General features: G+C 42.7%; 1 protein-coding gene across 2 annotated transcripts in view; it reads right to left on the bottom strand.

The window, feature by feature from the left end:
• The window catches only part of IMMP2L (inner mitochondrial membrane peptidase subunit 2), a 489,148-nt gene extending 473,259 nt beyond the window's left edge, over positions 1 to 15,889 (bottom strand). Inside the window, exons 1-2 of one of the 2 annotated variants that reach the window (XM_077934640.1) lie at positions 15,740 to 15,889; positions 6,709 to 6,846 (exon numbers count right to left, since the gene is read on the bottom strand). In XM_077934640.1, the coding sequence (XP_077790766.1) occupies positions 6,709 to 6,843 (135 nt within the window). In that variant the 5' untranslated portion in view covers positions 6,844 to 6,846; positions 15,740 to 15,889. The remainder of the gene's footprint in view (positions 1 to 6,708; positions 6,847 to 15,739) is intronic. The other variant, XM_028745762.2, reaches the window with a different exon arrangement.
• Between the last annotated feature and the right edge of the window lie 2,523 nt (positions 15,890 to 18,412).

Below are 18,412 nucleotides of genomic sequence, written 5' to 3'. Positions count from 1 at the left end.
CCACAGCTTCTAAACATCTGATCAGTGTATCTGGGGCCAAGTCAGGATGGCCGTCCATCAACAGATAGAGTTGGGTGTCATCAGCATACTGATGGCAGCCCAAACCAAACCTCCCGACAAGCTGGGCGAGGGGGCGCATAAAGATGTTGAAAAGCATCGGGGAGAGTATCACACCCTGTGGCACTCCACACACCAAGGAGTGGCGCGACAGCAGTGCCCCCCCCCCAAGCGCCACCCTCTGTCCCCAACCAGAGAGAAACGAGTGGAGCCATTGAAGGACTGTGCACTGGCGAGGCAGTGGTCCAGAAGTTCAGGTCTAAAAGAATCAGCAGCCCCGTCCCGCCTCGATCCAGCTGCCTGCGGAGATCATCTGTTAGGGCAACCAGGGCCATCTCGGTCCTATGATAGGAGGGGCTCCTAATGGATGGATCATAATCTGGGTCGCTGTTGGGAAGTTAAGCTTGCAGTTTAATTATCATATGAGGCTATGCAGCAGGCAGGCAGGCAGGCACAGCACACAAAGGATATGCACAGCATGGACCGACAGCCTACTCCTCAGCAACTGGCAAGCACAGGACAACATACTTTATTTTTCCCTTCCTTCTAGACTGTTTCATCTGTATGTCTCAAGAGAAAACGGGGTATGCCCTCCCAGGGAGGTGAAGTCCTCTCCCCCCCCCCCTTTTTTTTTTGATACACCAAAAAAGAAATAGAAAAAATAAGACAAGAAATACAAACCCAACCATGATATGGACAATATTAATTACAAATCAATAAAACAAAAAGTGGTCCTTGGACTATAGACCTGACCTCCCGTCCATTCCTTATTTCAATTATCTATTATTTGTTGCCAGTACACGTTTTTGTCTTAAATTAACTAATTTACTAACTATTGATTTATCTAAGGTTTCAGATCTTTCTTAAATTTACTACTAAAGTTATTCAAACGCTGCGACAGAGTTTAAACTACTGTAATTGTTTTTCAAATAAACTTTAAAGGCTTCCCATTTTAAGATGAATTCCTGTTTTGGTTTGTTCTTTATTTTTTCTGATAAACTATGTAACTCCGCATAATCTGTTAACTTTTGGATCCATTCATGAATAGAAGGGATTTCATCACTCTTCCACTTTGTAGCGATAAGAATTCTTGCTGCCACTGTGGCATATAAAAATATACTCTTCATTTTTTGTGGGATATCCAAATCTGTGATCCCCAGGAGGTAAGCTTCTGTGGCATGGTTACTGAATACCCAACATCCCGTGACCACTTAACGATGGCCTCAGTGACCTCTTCCTCCTTGACTTCCAGTCAAGGAGGAGTTGGTGTGCTTTGGAGAGGGTTTTTCTTTTAGAGTTTACTATTTCGGATTCGAATCGAGAGATTTCTGTTATGAAACCCTTTTGTTTGTCAGATTTAAATTTTTCATGTATCTGATGGTATTGGAACCAATCTGAGACGTACTCTCTCGATTCCTCAAAACTCTTTAATTTTAATTGGTTATCATCTTCCTTTAAAAGAGTTTTATATGTTGGCCAGATTTCCTGAGTATTTTTTCTTTTCACCACAGAAGCTTCAATTGGGGAGGTCCACCACAGAACTTTGGGCTCCAACAGTTCTTTGTATTTCTCCCAGACTGCGAAAAGTGACTTTCTAATTATGTGGTTTGTGAAGTTTTTATGGATTTTGGCTTTTCCGAATATAAGGTAAGCATGCCATCCCCAATGATTGTCAAAGCCCTCCAAATCCAGCAGGTCCAGGTCCTGCAGTTTACACCAGTCCTTCAACCATGTGATGCAGGCTGCCTCATAGTATAATTTCATATTGGGTAGGGAGAAGCCTCCTCTGTCCTTTATATCTATAAAGATCAAATGTTTAATTCTGGGTCTCTCCCCTTCCCATATGAATTTTGAAATCTCTTTTTGCCATACCTTGAGGCAGCCTGTCCAGAGGGTGAAGTCCTTTAAATGCAGAATATAATACTTACTGTATCCCACAGAAAAGTCAAGTCATGTCCAAACTTCAAGGAACATGTAACAGGGTTCTCTTTATACAGCAGTCTGAGCTGGGGTTTGAATAAGACATAGCTTTCTACCAGCCTCTAGAAAACTCTAGAAGCATATCAGCATAAGCAGCTGTCAATCAGAGGGAAGAATTCTCACTACTCCTTCTAACAATTCTCATTGCTACAGAAGTTGGTTTTATATCAGACTACGAACTGTTAAAAGTCTCTGAAGTGATCCAAGACAGGCTGATATGTCTGATGACTGATAACAATACATTTCCAGGCCGAAATTCAAGATTTGGAGGAATTCTGGCCAGGTACAACATTCCTAGCATTCTACCTCAGACTTTTTATATTCTAATTCAGTATTAATATATTATGTTGTTATGCAAAAGAAAACCATCCATAACTGATGGATAGTTACACAGTTCTCACTCAGTTAATTGCAATGTTTCACTATTATTCCACACCTACCTACCAATTAGGTTTTTCCCACAAAACTGCTTTATTAATCAAGCAGTAATTTGTATCATTCCTCATTCTCAGAGCAAAACAGAGACTGAATAAGACTTGTACTGGCCTTTGAAAATAAAAGCTATTTTAAAAGGGAATATACTGAGAGCAAAATCATTCAAATTACTCAGAATGGAAGCCATGCATTTGAATTGTTCCGCTGTCAGAGAAACCACCACACGCATTCATTTTACGTGCCTTGTTTTGTTTCACAATAGGCATCATACCTATAAATAGAAAGCTGAATTTTCATTTTTGATAAGCTTATTGTGTTTTACTATATAACTGCGGTTGGCAATGGGCATTTACAGGATAAATGAACTTAAGTATATTTATAAAATACATTAGGTAGGACTAGGTCATCCTATCTTCCTTTGTTCCTAACTGAGCAGTTGAAAAATCCTGTCAAATGACAGGCCCACTTTTCAGTTTTGTGACCTCAAGCCAACAGAACTAAACCTCTCAAGTATTAAAAAGGGTCTCTGATGGGGAAGACACATTATCTTTGGCTTCTGAAACTCATGAACATAGGAGCCAACTCCTAGGGGCTGAGGTCCCTTTGTCGCCGCCCCAATAAAATATTTGAGAGGACTGCCCCAAAGTTGATGGGCACTGCTGTTCAAACGGTGTGTGTGTGCGTGCGCCGTGTTATGTGGAGTGGGGCTTACTTGCCCCCCAATATTTTATTCAAGATGGCACCCCTGCTCATGAATCATGCTCTGTCACTACTAGTACTTCCTGTATGTCTCAGCATGTGTGATGACCTCTGGCTTTCCACTCCCAGTTTATATTAAGAGTACAGTCATACCTTGGGATAAATGTGCTTCAAGTTAAGTATTTTCGGGTTGCACTCCACAGCGACCCGGAAATAATGGAGCACGTTACTTCCGGGTTTCGCCGTGCGTGCATGCATAGACGGTCAAAATGACGTCACGGGTTGCATTCGCTTCAGGATGCAAGCGGGGCTCTGGAACGGATCCCGTTCGCATCCCAAGGTACCACTGTACTGTGATGTTTGCGCTTACACATAAAAAATAATGGAAGAAACAAAGAAGTTTCATTTGCCTGAAACCCTGATCCATCCCGCAAACTTTACAAAAAGAAGATACAAAATCCATAGCAACAAACAACTAAATTATCCCACCACCTGCATTCTGTCTCACATATGCTCAAGTCATTAAGTAAATATGCTAATATTGAAATATGTTAATAACTTTTTGGGTGAGCGCATCAAGGCTTAGCTCCAAGAGAACAGTAATAATCTGGGAAATTAATCTGGTTAGAAAATTATGATCCAACCGTGATACAATAAGGTGTGCATTAATCAGATACTAGTTCATGTAAAACTGAGATCACGATAAGGTAAATTGCACTCAGGTTTAAAAGTTTTAACTATGTGGCTTCTGGCACTGAACAATTGCAAAATCAGCACAAAATGAACAATGATATGTATTTTAATTGATTTGGAATAAATTGTTTGTTATTTTAACACGGCAGCATTATCCCATAATTGCAGGGCTGCACTACATTTACCCGACTTCAGAATACAAAAACAAAAAAGGAAATTTGAAAAGAGAAGAGTAAGCCATATTTCCTTCCTTTTTTGAAAGAACTTTTAATTTCAATCACAGCATGAGATAGGATAATGAGTGCACAAAACCAGCTAGGAGTCTAAAAGGTCTATTACAAATCCAATCGTTGTGGATTGCACGGTGAAAGCTTAGAGTCAAGACAATCATATATCTGATGCAAGTGTGTTATTGATGAGTGAAAGGCATCATGCTGACTAAACTTCACTTTCCATCACATCCTATAGCTTTCAAACACATTCAACATAATTCACTCTCTGGAGTGTGAGATAAAGAAAAAGAAGATGATTTGTCATGTTTTCCTTCCTCAGGCAAAACAAGAGAAAGAAAACATGTACCTACAGAAGCGCTGTCAGTTGGATGTTGAATATATCCTCATCAATTCAATCCCATAACTTCTTTTAAATAATAATAATAATTTAGGATGTGTTCAAACACCAAGTGCTAGTTCCTCATTTTACTCCATAGGTTCAACGTTCACATAATGTACAGTACACACTAACTTCAGTTTACATAAGTACACCTGTACTGGGAAGAAGGGTTCTAGTTTAGGTTTCTCCCTAACCTGCTAACCTGTCATCTGCATGGATATATACAAATTATACAAATTTTGGAGGAGCATTTGAATATGAGATCAATCACATTCAGTCTGAAAAGATGCAAACCACCAAGAGCAGTGTCATGCATTCCTAGTGACTATGCAGTTCCACTCACCCAGAAAGCTTCAAACTCAAGAACAAACCTTGATTACAATGCATGGAGTGGTGCTAACCCTAACCCAGGTTCAGATGTAACATTAAGTCAAACCATAGCTTAGTTCTGAAGAGCACAGCAGCTGCAGGACCTGGGAAAGAGCACACCAGCCATAATATCAAGTTCAGAAACCAGCACACCTGCTCATTCATGTGAAATCATGGTTTGGTTTTGTGTTACATATGATCTGGATAATTGTCAAAACAGTCTCCAGTTGTGCTGATCCAGAAACGAGGCACGTTTCCCACCATAGCACCACATAAAACTGGTGTATAGTGGCATTTGGGACAGGCAGAAACATGCCTCTCATAAAGGCCATCAGTGTCAAAACCTTCAAGATCTGCACCCAGCTGGACTAAAAGCATGGGCACTGCAGTCCTGGTCCTTACCATCATCACGCCCTCCATCACCATAAGACTACCTTAACTAGAGAAGTCTCTTAATCAGGAAATGAGCATTCTCCCCTGAGGTTCTGACACTATAAACACTCCAGATAAGAAAGCCTCAACTAAAATCAGACACAATTAAATTCAGGTTAGTTAAAATAAAGAAAACTTACAGCATTTTAATATTGAAATTAATATATAGACCTGAACAGTCCAACCACAACAATAAAATTCTATGCTTATGTAACACATTTTAATTTATGTTTGATTATGAATGATTATGTTAAGTGGATAAAAATAAAGGTTAAGGACCCCTGACAGTTAAGTCCAGTTGCGAACGACTCTGGGGTTGCGGCGCTCATCTCACTTTACTGGCTGAGGGAACCAACATTTGTCTGGAGACAGTTTTTCCAGGTCATTTGGCCAACATGACTAAGCCACTTCTGGTGAAACCAGAGCAGCACACGGAAACGCCATTTACCTTCCCACCAGAGTGGTACCTATTTATCTGCTTGCACTTTGAGGTGCTTTCGAACTGCTAGGTGGGCAGCAGCAGGGACTGAACAACAAGAGCTCACCCCATTGCGGGGATTCGAACCACTGACCTTCCGATTGGAAAGCCCAAGGCTCAGTGGTTTAGACCACAGCACCACCCACGTCCCTGTGTTAAGTGGATACACATGCATAAGTCCTTTTTTGCACATCTTACTCAATGAGTATAGTTACACAGCTTGCAGTTTAAAAAGTACAAACAGAGAGGATTATTATACCTGTGAAAAAGCAAGAGGGAGAGGTTGATGGTTGTTCCAAATCATGATGTAAAACAAATAAAGCAAGCCATGTGTGTAACTGAAATAAAGGACTTCAAAAATTAAAGAAGATCAGGAGGAATCAAGTTTCTAGAAGAAACTCTCCTCCCTTCCCTCAAAAAGGAAAGAAAGTGGTCATGGAAACATCTCTCTTTGAAAAGTTGGTTTTGAAAGGGAAGTTATTTTTAAAAATCCAAGATCCATCTTAGGTTATTAAAAAAATACAATTCAATTCAAACATAGCGTCTTTCCCAATGCAACTTCTGCTGCAGCGCACGGCTATGCCATCTATTTATCAACTCTCCTGCCAACACCACATTCTACCCAGGCATGATTGACAGAACAGATCATACTTCTCTTAATTCTAAATTAGCCAAACAGAATACTTTAAATTTCTTAAGCCTCTCAAAGAAATAGATGTATAGGTCTCAAAAAGAAGGGGGGAAACCCCTGCTAAGTTCTGCACTCCCCAAACACAAGAAACTCCTGCCTGACCAAACACAGTGGAAACTGCCCTCTCTGTAATGAAAAGGCCTTTTACATAAAATGCTGAAAATTGCATTTTTCTCCTGCTTTTGAAACTGGATTGTCAATTTATAATTGAGGCCTCCACGCAGGTGAAAATGAACTGGGGGAAAAGCAGCGGCATTGTTACCTGCATTGAAGCTCCTTCAACTCTTGCTATGCAAGCCACTCTGTCAAGGAAAGTCACCGTCACAGGAACAGCAACAAAGAAGCCTTTCAAAAAGGCTTTGATGTACCTTAGCCCAAAGCCTTGGGTCTGTGCCATAATCTGAAAGATGGAAGAAAAGTAGAGCCACTGTAAAAGCAAGAATTTGGAACAAAGTCATTTCAATGGCATTTAAGCAAAACATTAGTTGTAATGAAATACAATTTGTCAACAAAAAGCAAACAGGGATTGCCGTTGTTGTTGTTTTGTCCCAGAATCCTAGGCATAACCCAATCAGACTGTAATCTCCAATATTTTGGGCCACAAGAGATCATATGGCTTCAACATTCATAGTAAACTTTGTATGGGAGGGGTGTTCCCTCATCTTCTCACTTCCTGCTTTGCGTAACATTTAACCTGATGAAGGTTTCTGAAGAGCTTAATTACCTATTCCCAATTATTCTCTCTCTACCATCTTTATGTGGTACGCTTGCTGAGACCCCACCTGCCCGTGCACTATCTCACCAGAGTTGTACATGCCCTGGTAATCACCTGCTTGGAATATTGTGTGGAGCTACTTTGAAGGTAACTCAAAAACTACAACTTATCCAGAATGCGTCAGCTAGACTGGTGACAGGGAGCAGCCACCGAGACCATGTAACATCAGTCGTGAAAGATTTACACTGGCTCCCAGTACGTTTCCAAGCACAATTCGAAGTGCTGGTGCTGACCTTAAAGCCCTAAACGGCCTCGGCCCTGTATACCTGAAGGAGCATCTCCACCCCCATTGTTCAGCCCAGACACTGAGGTCTAGCTCCAAGGGCCTTCTGGCAGTTCCCTCACTGTGAGAAGTGAGGTTACAGGGAACCAGGCAGAGGGCCTTCTTGGAAGTGATGCCCTCCCTCTGGAATACCCTCCCATCAGATGTCAAGGAGATAAAGAACTAAACAACTTTTAGTAGATATCTGAAGGCACCCCTGTATCTGGAAGCTTTTAATGTTTGATGTTTTATGGTGTTTTTATATGTGTTGTTGTTGTTGTTGTTGTTGTTAGCTAGATCCAAATAAAGGTATGGTCCATCTGTGCACTTGAGAGTTTTTCCCCCTTATGGAAAACATGGCTGCCTGTTTTTCATATACTCTTAAAACAGGAACAGTCAACACGGTGCTCTCCAGATATTGCTGAATTACAATCAGCAACAGCTCATCAGTCTTAGCCAGTGTAGCCAATAGGCAAAGGTGATGGGCATTGTTGTCCTTCCTTTCTCATTCTTCCCAGGAAAAAGCATCACAAAGCGGAATAGGTTGGCCTACTGCAGCCTTTCTTAACCTTGGGTCCTGCTAGCTAGGGAAGATGGGAGTTGTAGTCCAGCAACATCTGGGGATCCAAGGTTGAGAAAGGCTTGACTATGGGCAACCAGTTTTTAAACTATTATTTATATTAGTTTATTAATGTTATCTTGGTTATTTTCATTTGGGAACTTAGAATAATGGAATGTAAATCTGCCCATCTGGAGTTAGAGATAAACTTGTAGGAGAGGGGCTGTTGGTAGTTCCACCACAGGAAGATGCCTAGTTAGCAGTCACCGAAGGAAGGGCCTTCTCAGTAGTGGCCTCCCATCTGCATCCCTAGAAAGGTGTGTCAGTCTCCTTCACGATTAAATTTTAGGAGAATTCTAAGGATGTTATTTTTACCCAGGCATCTGAGGACTGAAAATTCTGTCCCTGGCAAAACTGGAAGTATTAATTTGAAAGTATGTGATAGGTTTTAGGAGTTTTAGGATGTTTTTTAGAATGTTGTTTTTCACCTTTTACAAAATTATATTGTTTTAATATTGATATGTTTGCTGCCCATGGCTCCTTTGGAGAAAGATATGAGATATAAATGTAAATATCTAATAAGAGGTAAACAAACTACTACCCAAAGAAAACGCAACAGCTTAGTCTTATCTTTGGCAATCATCACTTGATTACGTGGAATCATAGAACTGTAGAGTGGGAAGGGACCTTGAGGATCATATAGTATAACCCTCTGCAATGAAAGAATATGCAGCTGCCCCATACGTGGATCGAACCTGCAGCCTTGGTGTTATCAGCACCACACTCTAACCAACTGAGCTATCCAGGCTCAAGGTTGGATGTGTGAAACTGTCCAGGAAGACTCAGAAATGTGGTCTGCAGAAGTTGGGGATACAGCATTTGCAATGCAAGTAAAACAAGACTATTCTGCAATGTGAGAATGCTTGCCTGCAGGTAAGAAGTAAGCACATCAGTCACAGTTGTACATCTTTAAACCAAGATTCAATCCCATCCAACCAAGAAAAGGAAAATACACACTGAGCATGCACTATGATAATGTGCATCTGCTTCTGCCAATCCACCACACCTACTGCAAATACTACACCATCATCAGGTCTCTGCCACTGGTCCCCCTATACTGTGGAAATCAAAAATACACCACAACTGTGAACGGATGAAGCAGCCATTTACCCAGATAAAATTACTACACAATTGTCTAATAGCAGATACTTTCAGATGAATTATTAGCTGTATGTTTTGTAATCTCTGTTGTTCTGCAATGGAAAAGAATATTTGCTGTGCAAACAGACAAATATGCTGCTTAATATGCAAAATTGAACAGAAGAAAATGCTTCCAAAGCACTAGATCATTGAGCAGAGCCGGGGGGGGGGGGTTTAAAAAGCAAAAACACTGAACCTAACAAGATGGAAACAAGGAAATGCTGTGTTTAACATCACCACTCAAATACAGGTAACAAAACTGAATCCAGGTATGAAAAACTGAAATATTAGCATATTGTAATACTTGGAAGAATTCAAATATCAAGCGCCTTCTTTGATCTTTTTTTATTTCAAACCTTCACTTCTCAAAGTTATTGAAAGAGAAATTATGCAACTCCAGAGCCCCGCAAGTCATTTTAGGCTTTATGTCCACAGGGATCGAACCTAAATGATGTGTCAATGACCAAAGCCAGGTGTTCATTCCTTAGAATAGTCATTCTTGGGGAGAGGGGGAGTTGCGATTGGGAACAATTTTCTGCAGCAACCTGTACTCTTAGACAGATATCCACCCATGTTGCCTTAAAAAAAGTCATACTATGAGAAGATCCTATAGCAAGAAAAGCTATAAACAGAAAACAACAAAAGGTCTATGCCCTTTTACTTGTATGTAGCATTAGGGCTCACACATTTGTATTTGCCTTAGATATAAACAATACAATTGCACTGCCCTGTAGTTTACAGCAACAACAACAAAAAGGGTGGGGAATGAGAATGGCAAAGTGCCTGCCTAGCAAAGATCAAAAGAACCAGCAAATAACAGGTCAAAATCCAAGGAAGCCCATACTGTGCAGCTTAGAGATTACAGCAGATGGAGCACAGCGCTATCTGGACTGAAGTGTTAGTGTACAAAAAGTCCAGGGACTATAATGGGTCTCCAGCAGGTACTACAACATATGGAGCAGAGATGCTATTTAGATTGCTCTCTACATTTAAATGTTTATTTTTATTTCCTACACTCGTTTGCACATTAGAAGACACAGTTTGTCAAGCCGCCTGCCAAAACTCATCAAGTAATACACCGAAAGCCTCAACTCACAAATTTGCAAGTCTAAGCACTTAAAAATTACCCACTGATGTATTACAAGATAAACAGCAGTAAAATCACAGCAACCTTCCTCAAAGCAAATTGGGGTGGGGTGGGGAGATGACCCATGATAGGCTTTTCATAAGGAGAGGCAAGAGGCATGGAATGGCAATGGCACGCAGCAGCTTATTTCAAACAACTTGATTTGTTCCTTTTGCCATTTAAGAAGTGCATTCAGTTCAGCAGTTTGCAACCATGATCCTATTATCTTATCACTGGAAATGGGTTAAGTGTCCTAATTGCTTTGTAAAATTGTCAGAAAAAGTACGTTCTACTGAGTCACCAGCTGGACATGTTTCCTAGTTTAAGATCATCCAGATTTGTCCCGTCATTTCAGCTTCAGGGAGAATTTGCAAAAATAGCATAAAGCGTACAGTTCAAGAAATTATGTCAAATTGCTAATAAACTCTAAGGGAAAGCTTTAGGCAATGTCAGTGTGTTGAGCAGGGGGGAATTCTACTAATACCATTCATTGTGCATTAACACAACTAATTATTGAATTATGTTTATCAGCTGAATGTTGTGGCATACATGCAAGGTTCTTTAATAAACAGAAGCAAACATATGATTCTATTATTTACTGGATACTCATATACTGAGCATGACAGTGAAGGCATTTGTTTCTAAGGAAACCCTTTTACAAATCCAAATGTAGACAGGCATGTCTCCAAATCAAGGCTCAGTGGCCACAATCCAGTGTCAAGTTCCTTAAACTATTGTCCTGGTCCACACATGTTCCAAACGATGGTTAAGTTTGTACTTGCTAAGTGTGCAGCTACCCAAATGCTAAACTTGTTTGGAATATGGGTAAAGTCCATTTTATTCCTGCTGTCATAATGGTGCTGATTTAAGTGAGATTAAAATGAGTAAATGCACATCCTCAAAGTATTAATATTATTCAGGGTTGGCAGACTGTTTTTTGTTTGCGCCAACATTATCAGATATGCAGAAGCTGTTGTTAAGCATGGAATGCCAGTGGGGGTGGAAAAAATGTTGCTTGTGTGCTTCACAGCTGAAGTAGTACATATAGCTGTCTAAAGCCCTTGCCACTGTAAGGCTATTAAGTCCAGGGTCTTAAATTACCCAGCTGCACCACTGGGTCCCTGGCCTATATAAGGTTCTTTGTCAAACAGGACTTCACATTTATGGGTTTCCCCTCCTTTTGGTCTTGTTAGAAATCTCAGCTCTAACTATCAGCATTACAAAGTGACATCCAATGGCTCACTACAAAGTCCTAGTAGATGGACTGTTCTGTCACTCAGTTTAATTTTATTGTGTGAGCCTTTTTTGTAACAGCATGAGGAAAATTGGTTTTTTCTGTGTTTCTGATTTTATTACTATTCCTTTTCTTCGAGGCACATGTGTTTGAGTCTTTGGTACAGTGCTTTGAAGTGCACAAAATGCCCTCAGTGTTCTCAGCGTAACCTCAAAGCATCCTAGCCTGATCCTTTGGCACATTATTACAACTTGAATTAAATCCGCAGGACAGTGAAAAACTATTTGAGGAATCCTTTGGTGTTGCACTGATATGGCACATATTAATTCTAGAACTATAGTGTAGAGAACTTCTATAAAGAACCACCCCATTAAAACCAGCAATAAAAGAATTCAGTGAGTCATCCTTAATAGGATTGAATTATGTTTACATTTCCCAAATCTCCGGATCTTAGTAATTTTTCTCTCCAAAAACCTAGGCTTACACTCTGGAGTCAAAAAGTATACCGAGTTACTGACCTCCATATTCTGTAAAATCAAGTTCATCTTGCTTGAATAAGTATTATTCTGCAGTATGATTAAATATTTTGCAGAGATAATTTAAAACATGAAGTCTGTCTCAATTGTAAGAAGTAAATATATGTAGATTTATGTTTTATCAAATGGTGGCATTGCTTCCAAAAGCTTGCAAGCAATAATATGGTACCCTTCATTTAGCTTCACAGTACCCCAAATTTAAAATGATTTCTCCTAATAATGTATTAAATAAATACAGTGATACTTTGGGTTAAGAACTTAATTCGTTCCGGAGGTCCGTTCTTAACCTGAAACTGTTCTTAACCTGAAGAACCACTTTAGCTAATGGGGCCTCCTGCTGCCGCCGTGCCGCCAGAGCACGATTTCTGTTCTCATCCTGAAGCAAAGTTCTTAACCCGAGGTACTATTTCTGGGTTAGCGGAGTCTGTAACCTGAAGCGTATGTGTCAGAGCTGGCTCCGGGTCCCAGCTCACAGAGGACCAACGCTAGCCGGTAGTAATATACAAAAGTCTTTATTGAAGTACAGTTTCCATTTCCAAACCGGAGCGCCCCAGCTCTACGTCTTAGGGGCTAGACCGGCGAAGCTCCATCTGAGTCTCCACCCCCTGTACACCAACTTAAGGCTCTAATCTTACTCCACCTTTTCCGTCTCTCCTTTCTCCTCTGGGTCCTTCTGCCCCCCGGGGTCTCCTCCTTTCTGGACTCTTCTGACGCTGACCCCCCTGCCTCCTCCCCCTCTTTTCGGCGGGCTTTGGGACCTGGCTCCCTATCCGGGCTGCCAACTGCGCCGCCCTCCTGTACATTTGAACTTGGCGCGCGCGCCCAGCTTTCGACCTTCCTCTTGACCGTTTCCTCGCTCCCCGATGGAGGCGTGGCCAATCCTGACTCATGTCCTCCCGCTGGCGGTGAGCCGCCTGCTCCCGATACCTGGGACTCCTCCCCCCTACTGCGCTCTGGTGGGGAAGCTGGTCCTGATTTCCAACTGCTGCTCTCTGAGTCCCCTCTGGCCCCCTTTTCCTGGGGTGTCCCCCTCGGCACCCCCCTTGCTCTGACCGATTCGCTGGAAAGACTCAGAGACCTCGAACCGTTGTCATCGCTAACATTTCCTTCGGATTCCTCCCCCCCGCTCTCTATTTCTTCCCTTTCCTGTGCCTCTGCTCCTGAGCCCCTGACAGTATGTAACCTGAAGCGTATGTAACCTGAGGTACCACTGTATTGTGCTCAACTATTCCTTATGCAGCCTGCTGAAATTAGTGTTTTCTAATAAAGTCCTGCTGAACTGGATACTTTTGTGAGTTATGCTACATTTTGCTTTAAAACACACGCACACACAAAGTAAATATCATAAATAAAACAAACACATCTATAGCCCAAAGTAAAGGAAATGTAAACAATGCAATATATGCTGTGTGTGGAGAATTCACCTTTTCACTATAAAATGTAAATATTTTTGCAAATAGGGCTCCAAATCTAAACACCATCACTAGAATAATGGATGCAGAAAATAAGTTCATCTTGAAGAAATGCCACAACTCTTTGCCCATGATGGAACTTAAGACTATCTAGCTGCTGAAATTGTGGCAACTGGGGATAGAAACATGACAATTAAATTTACATACAGAAGACGAACTCGAAGTGTTGCTTAGATCTGTTATCTGTTACCTTTTCAATACTACAATTAATGAAGGGTTGTCAAAGAGTAGGGGATAAAGTGGGTTTACTGTCCTTTTAATGCATGCTTATGGTATGTGGTGATTTTAATCAAAGGTAATGACTATGAACCAAGAAGTGGCAAATATTTTAGATTAAGTAACATTGTATGCAAGTGTGTAATCTTGCCTACTTAAATAGTAACAGTGTTTCCTCTTGTTGTTTTGCTTTACCTGGCCTTGCTCTGGTGGCTTTTACAACAGCCTCGATAGGAAAGTTTAACTGGCAAAGCTTTTTCTTATATGGGAAAAGATTCACAAGCAGGGATGTGCGTTCAAGCAGGGGGTTGGACTAGATGATCCTTGTTGTCCCTTCCAACTCTACAATTCTACGTTTTTATTATCCCCATTTCTTGCACCAGTCAGGTGGGTTAACCTAAGTAACAGCACAAGTGGGTTGTTGTGATGCAGGTTATTTGCTTCTATGCCAACACCAATTTTCAATATTAAACAATTACACTTGGGGTAGCTTCAGAAAGTTGTACATGTAAACCTCAAAAGTTCCTGAAGAACTTGGTTTTATTCATAAAAGCTCTCCACTTTACACATCTTAAGTTTATGTCTCTATACCATGGGTAGGCAAACTAAGGCCAGGGGCCGAATCCAGCCCAATCACCTTCTAAATCCGGCCCAGGAATCAGCGTGTTTTTACATGAGTAGAATGTGTCCTTTTATTTGAAATGCATCTCTGGGTTATTTGTGGTGAATAGGAAATCATTCACTTCCCCCCAAAAATATAGTCCCACAAGGTCTGAGGGATAGTGGACCGGCCTCCTGCTGAAAAAGTTTGCTGACCCCTGCTCTATATAACCCCTCTTTAAGAGGAAATGATTCCTTCCTGGTCCTCTGGTCCTTATTGTCATTTGAGCAGCAAAGACAAATGAACTCATACAGGCGACCAAAAAGAAGCGTTGCTGGACATGGGTGTTTCCTAAGTAAGCGATATAAATCCACATATAGGTGGAATACCTGATGGGGGGGGCAGTTGCACCGACTAAGGAATTTCATCCCACTAAGCCAGCTGCAGAAGGCAAAGTCCCTTCCTAGAATGAGAAGCTCCTTTGCGACACGTGTGGTGGATTTTTAAACCGATGATCTGGAGGCAAGGCAGTCAAAACCTATGCATGTTCACTTCCAAGTGCACACAGGCTTATTATGGCCATAGTGGTGAAGACCTTTTACCTCCAACACTTGACTAGGAGCATCCACCGCAGCTCCCTGCACTCCCTGAGGGCAAGGGAAGGTGCTGCACCCCCCATGGCAGCAGACACCGCCGCCTTTCGAGGCGAGGCGGGGGGGGGGGGGAGGCTGTTCTTTGCAGCAGCTGCTTGCACGCCCGGCGTTCCCCCCAACCACCCTTGGCAAGATGAGGACTAGCGCCTTTTCCCCCCCTCTGTCAGAATGAAGGCAAGCAAGCATCACAAGCAGGTCATATTCTCCCTTCCTCGGCAACTTGGACTTTCCTCCTCACTGCGCTGACCGAAGGAAGAGCCTTTTTGACCGGTCGCGTCTCCCCAGTTTCTCCCCTCCGACCGGGGAAATCTCCCCTCAGAGGCACAGCCCCACGGTCGACCTGCCCTAGAGCGGGGGCTCCAGCAGCTCTTAAGCCTGCCTCGCAGAGCTGCATTTCGCCACAACAAGGGGCTAACTGGAGCACCCTCGCAAAACGAAGAATAATAAATAATCCCGCCCTCAATTGGCTCTCTCTCTATTTCCCTTCACGGCGAAAACGCGAAACTGTTTCGCGCCCCTCCCCCCCCCCCACATTTCCAAACGCCTTCGGCTGCTTGAGCCCCGCCGGCCCCCGTAGAGCTCCCCGCAACTCCAGCGCCTTCTTCCCGTTTTCCCTTCAACACAGAAACGCTGCTCGCGACTGCGCCGCCCCGACTCACCGCTTTTCGGCGCTGACGCCACCACGCCAAGGGGGCGGAGAGAAAGAAAAAGGAGGCGAGCCGCGCGTGCGCTCTTTCGGCAGGGAAGAGAGAGTTGCGAAGGAGGGGCGGGGAGGTAAAGTGGGTGTTTGAGCACGCGCGCGCGCGCGGTCCCTCCTTCTCGCCGAACGGAGGGGAGGAGTCTCGCGAGCTAGTTTAAGAGGGGCGCGCGCTCTCTCCCTCCCTCCCTCCACTTTACCTCAGCAGCCACCTGGCGGAGCTCGGCCTGGGCTGAGGGCAGCCAATCGGGTTGCTTCCTGAGCCCACCTGGGCGCCGAATGAGAGCGAAGCGTTGGAACGGGGGCGCGAGTGCAGGTGGCCGAATGGGCGCGAGGTCGTGTGGATGGCCCGCGCCAGCGCCGCGTCAAAATAGGCGGGAGCTCCTCTCTCTCGTCAGCCAGAGAAGCGCTTCGTAGTTGGGGAAATGGGCGCCTGCTGTGCAGCATTAGGAAAGCCCCTAAAGGCACAGCAGGTGTTTCATCCGGTTGCTATAATTCAAAGTGCGACAATACTTTTAAGCACTCACACAAACACAACTGATTGTTTACTTGGTGTAATTATTTACTTGCGTTTTATCTTGCATTTTATTCTGCGAGCCACCCTGAGGTCTTCTGATGAAGGGCGCTATACAAATTAAATTTGATGACGTTTAATAAGGCTGTGATCCCATACTCATTTTCAGAGCCACTGTGTGCATGCTGAGCCACTCCAGACAAGCACGGGCATGGAACTCAGCCATTGTTATTTATCATTACTGTAACGTCATCTATTTGCTACCTCCACTTCATAAGGTCCCAGGATGGGTCACAGCATTAAAAAACAACTTAAAACAGCTTCGGCCTCACCTAGGATTTTAGGCAACAAGAAAAGGATCTAGAGCCAAGGAGTTTGGCTGGGAACATGATGTAAAATGGTGGCAGACCTTGGCTCTCCTGACAACACTCCACCACAGTCCTGTTAGGTAGACTGATATAATTGCGCCCACCTTACAGATGGAGAAGACCGAGGCTCAGGGGACAAGAGCTTGGCTAGGGGCCACCCAGTCCTAGTGGGGATTCCTGCCTTACCTTGTAGCCAGCACCTTGCACCAGCTCCTGCTATGTCCTACAGTACTGTTAACTATTTACTGTGTTTTTTGAATGCATGCAATTGTTTTTTCTTTCTAGGTATGGGCCCAAACCATTCCATTGTCATGAGAACCTATTTTACAAAAGCACACAAAGGGTTACATGCTTAGAAGGAATGTATTTATCCTGCATCCCATTAAAAGAGTTCTGAATCATTTCCCCTTATACATGTATTTTAAGGGTGTATAATTAACTGGCTACAAGTTGTTAGGCAGCTGATGAAGTGTGAACCAACCAGTGATTTATTTTCCTTTATTTACATTTTTTTTGTCCCTACAACTCACCGAAATGACAGCAGGATGTTTTTCACCCTCTGCTTACTTCACCAGATTAAGAAGTGATTTGTGAGGCCATTTTTAATTCTCCCAATCTCATTCAAACCAAGTATCCAGGGGATCATAATCAAAAGATAATAGGTGCTAAAATGCAGGACACCACTTTTGACAAATATTGCCTAAATTGAATAGCCTCTAACCATGCTGTCAGCTGAACATTTGGTACCACTTCTCAGCTTACGTTAGAAGGGGGGGGGGGGAGAAAAATTATGTGCAGCTTGCTTTTCTGTGAAAAACATCTTTCACTGTGGCAATGCTGCCAGAGCCATGTTATTGTGTTATGCAAAACAACACCTTGTAATCTCTCAAAATTCTGCAGTTGAGAATGGTCATGGGTGGAATGGGAAGCAAAAGTATTCTGAAGATGGAAGCTTCCCCTATGCATGTTCTCAGAGTTTTCAATCATATAGGGAGCCTGAGGAGGGCAGACTCAGCTCTTCAGACCTTTACGTCAACAAGTATTCAAAAATAGTGGGCACATAATGTCAATCGCTTGTGCTACAATATATGCAAACCATGTATTGAAAACACAATCCTAGGAGCAGTAGTTTGTTAAGGGTGATGGGAACTGTCGCTCTGTGAAGGGTGAACTATGGCTCTCAAGATTATTGCGGGGAGGTCAATGCTTCAAATTCATGGTTTCTAAACAGCTAGGGTTTTGCACTCAATTGGGTCTCACTGGCCATTTAGATCCCCTCTCAAGGCCAGTTAAAAAATAAGAAATAAGCTGTTATTTTTGTGTAGAACCATGCAGACTCTTTTATTTCCAGTCTTCCGTAGTTAAAGTTGTTTTTTATACTGCAAATACAGCGATATGCTTTTCAAAAGCGGCCCGAAACATTTCATTGTGCTTCAGTATGTTTAGCCGTAGAGTAGAATTCAGTTTTTATACTGGTTATTCCAGCGTTTTAACTTAATGGAATGTGGCCCGGGAAAATTGGGTATTACAAAAAGTTAAGCTTTTCCCCCCCTCTCCCACCTGGAAATGAAGAGCACCTGTTTGCCCACTGCATTAAGTCAGAGGAGCATGGGTATGATTTCAGAGATAACTGGAGGTAAAACGGGGATACAGAAGCAGGGCTAGAATTGCCAGCAGGAAAACAGAACAGGGGAGGTGCAACGGTTTTATGAATGCAAATGTAAAAGGTTGCTTTGTTTGGAAAGAGGCAAAC

This window comes from Podarcis muralis, chromosome 10 (genome assembly GCF_964188315.1).
Source record: "Podarcis muralis chromosome 10, rPodMur119.hap1.1, whole genome shotgun sequence".
NCBI lineage: Eukaryota > Metazoa > Chordata > Lepidosauria > Squamata > Lacertidae > Podarcis > Podarcis muralis.
The sequence above is the reverse complement of the archived record's forward strand: the minus strand, read 5'-3'. Positions and strand labels throughout refer to the sequence as shown.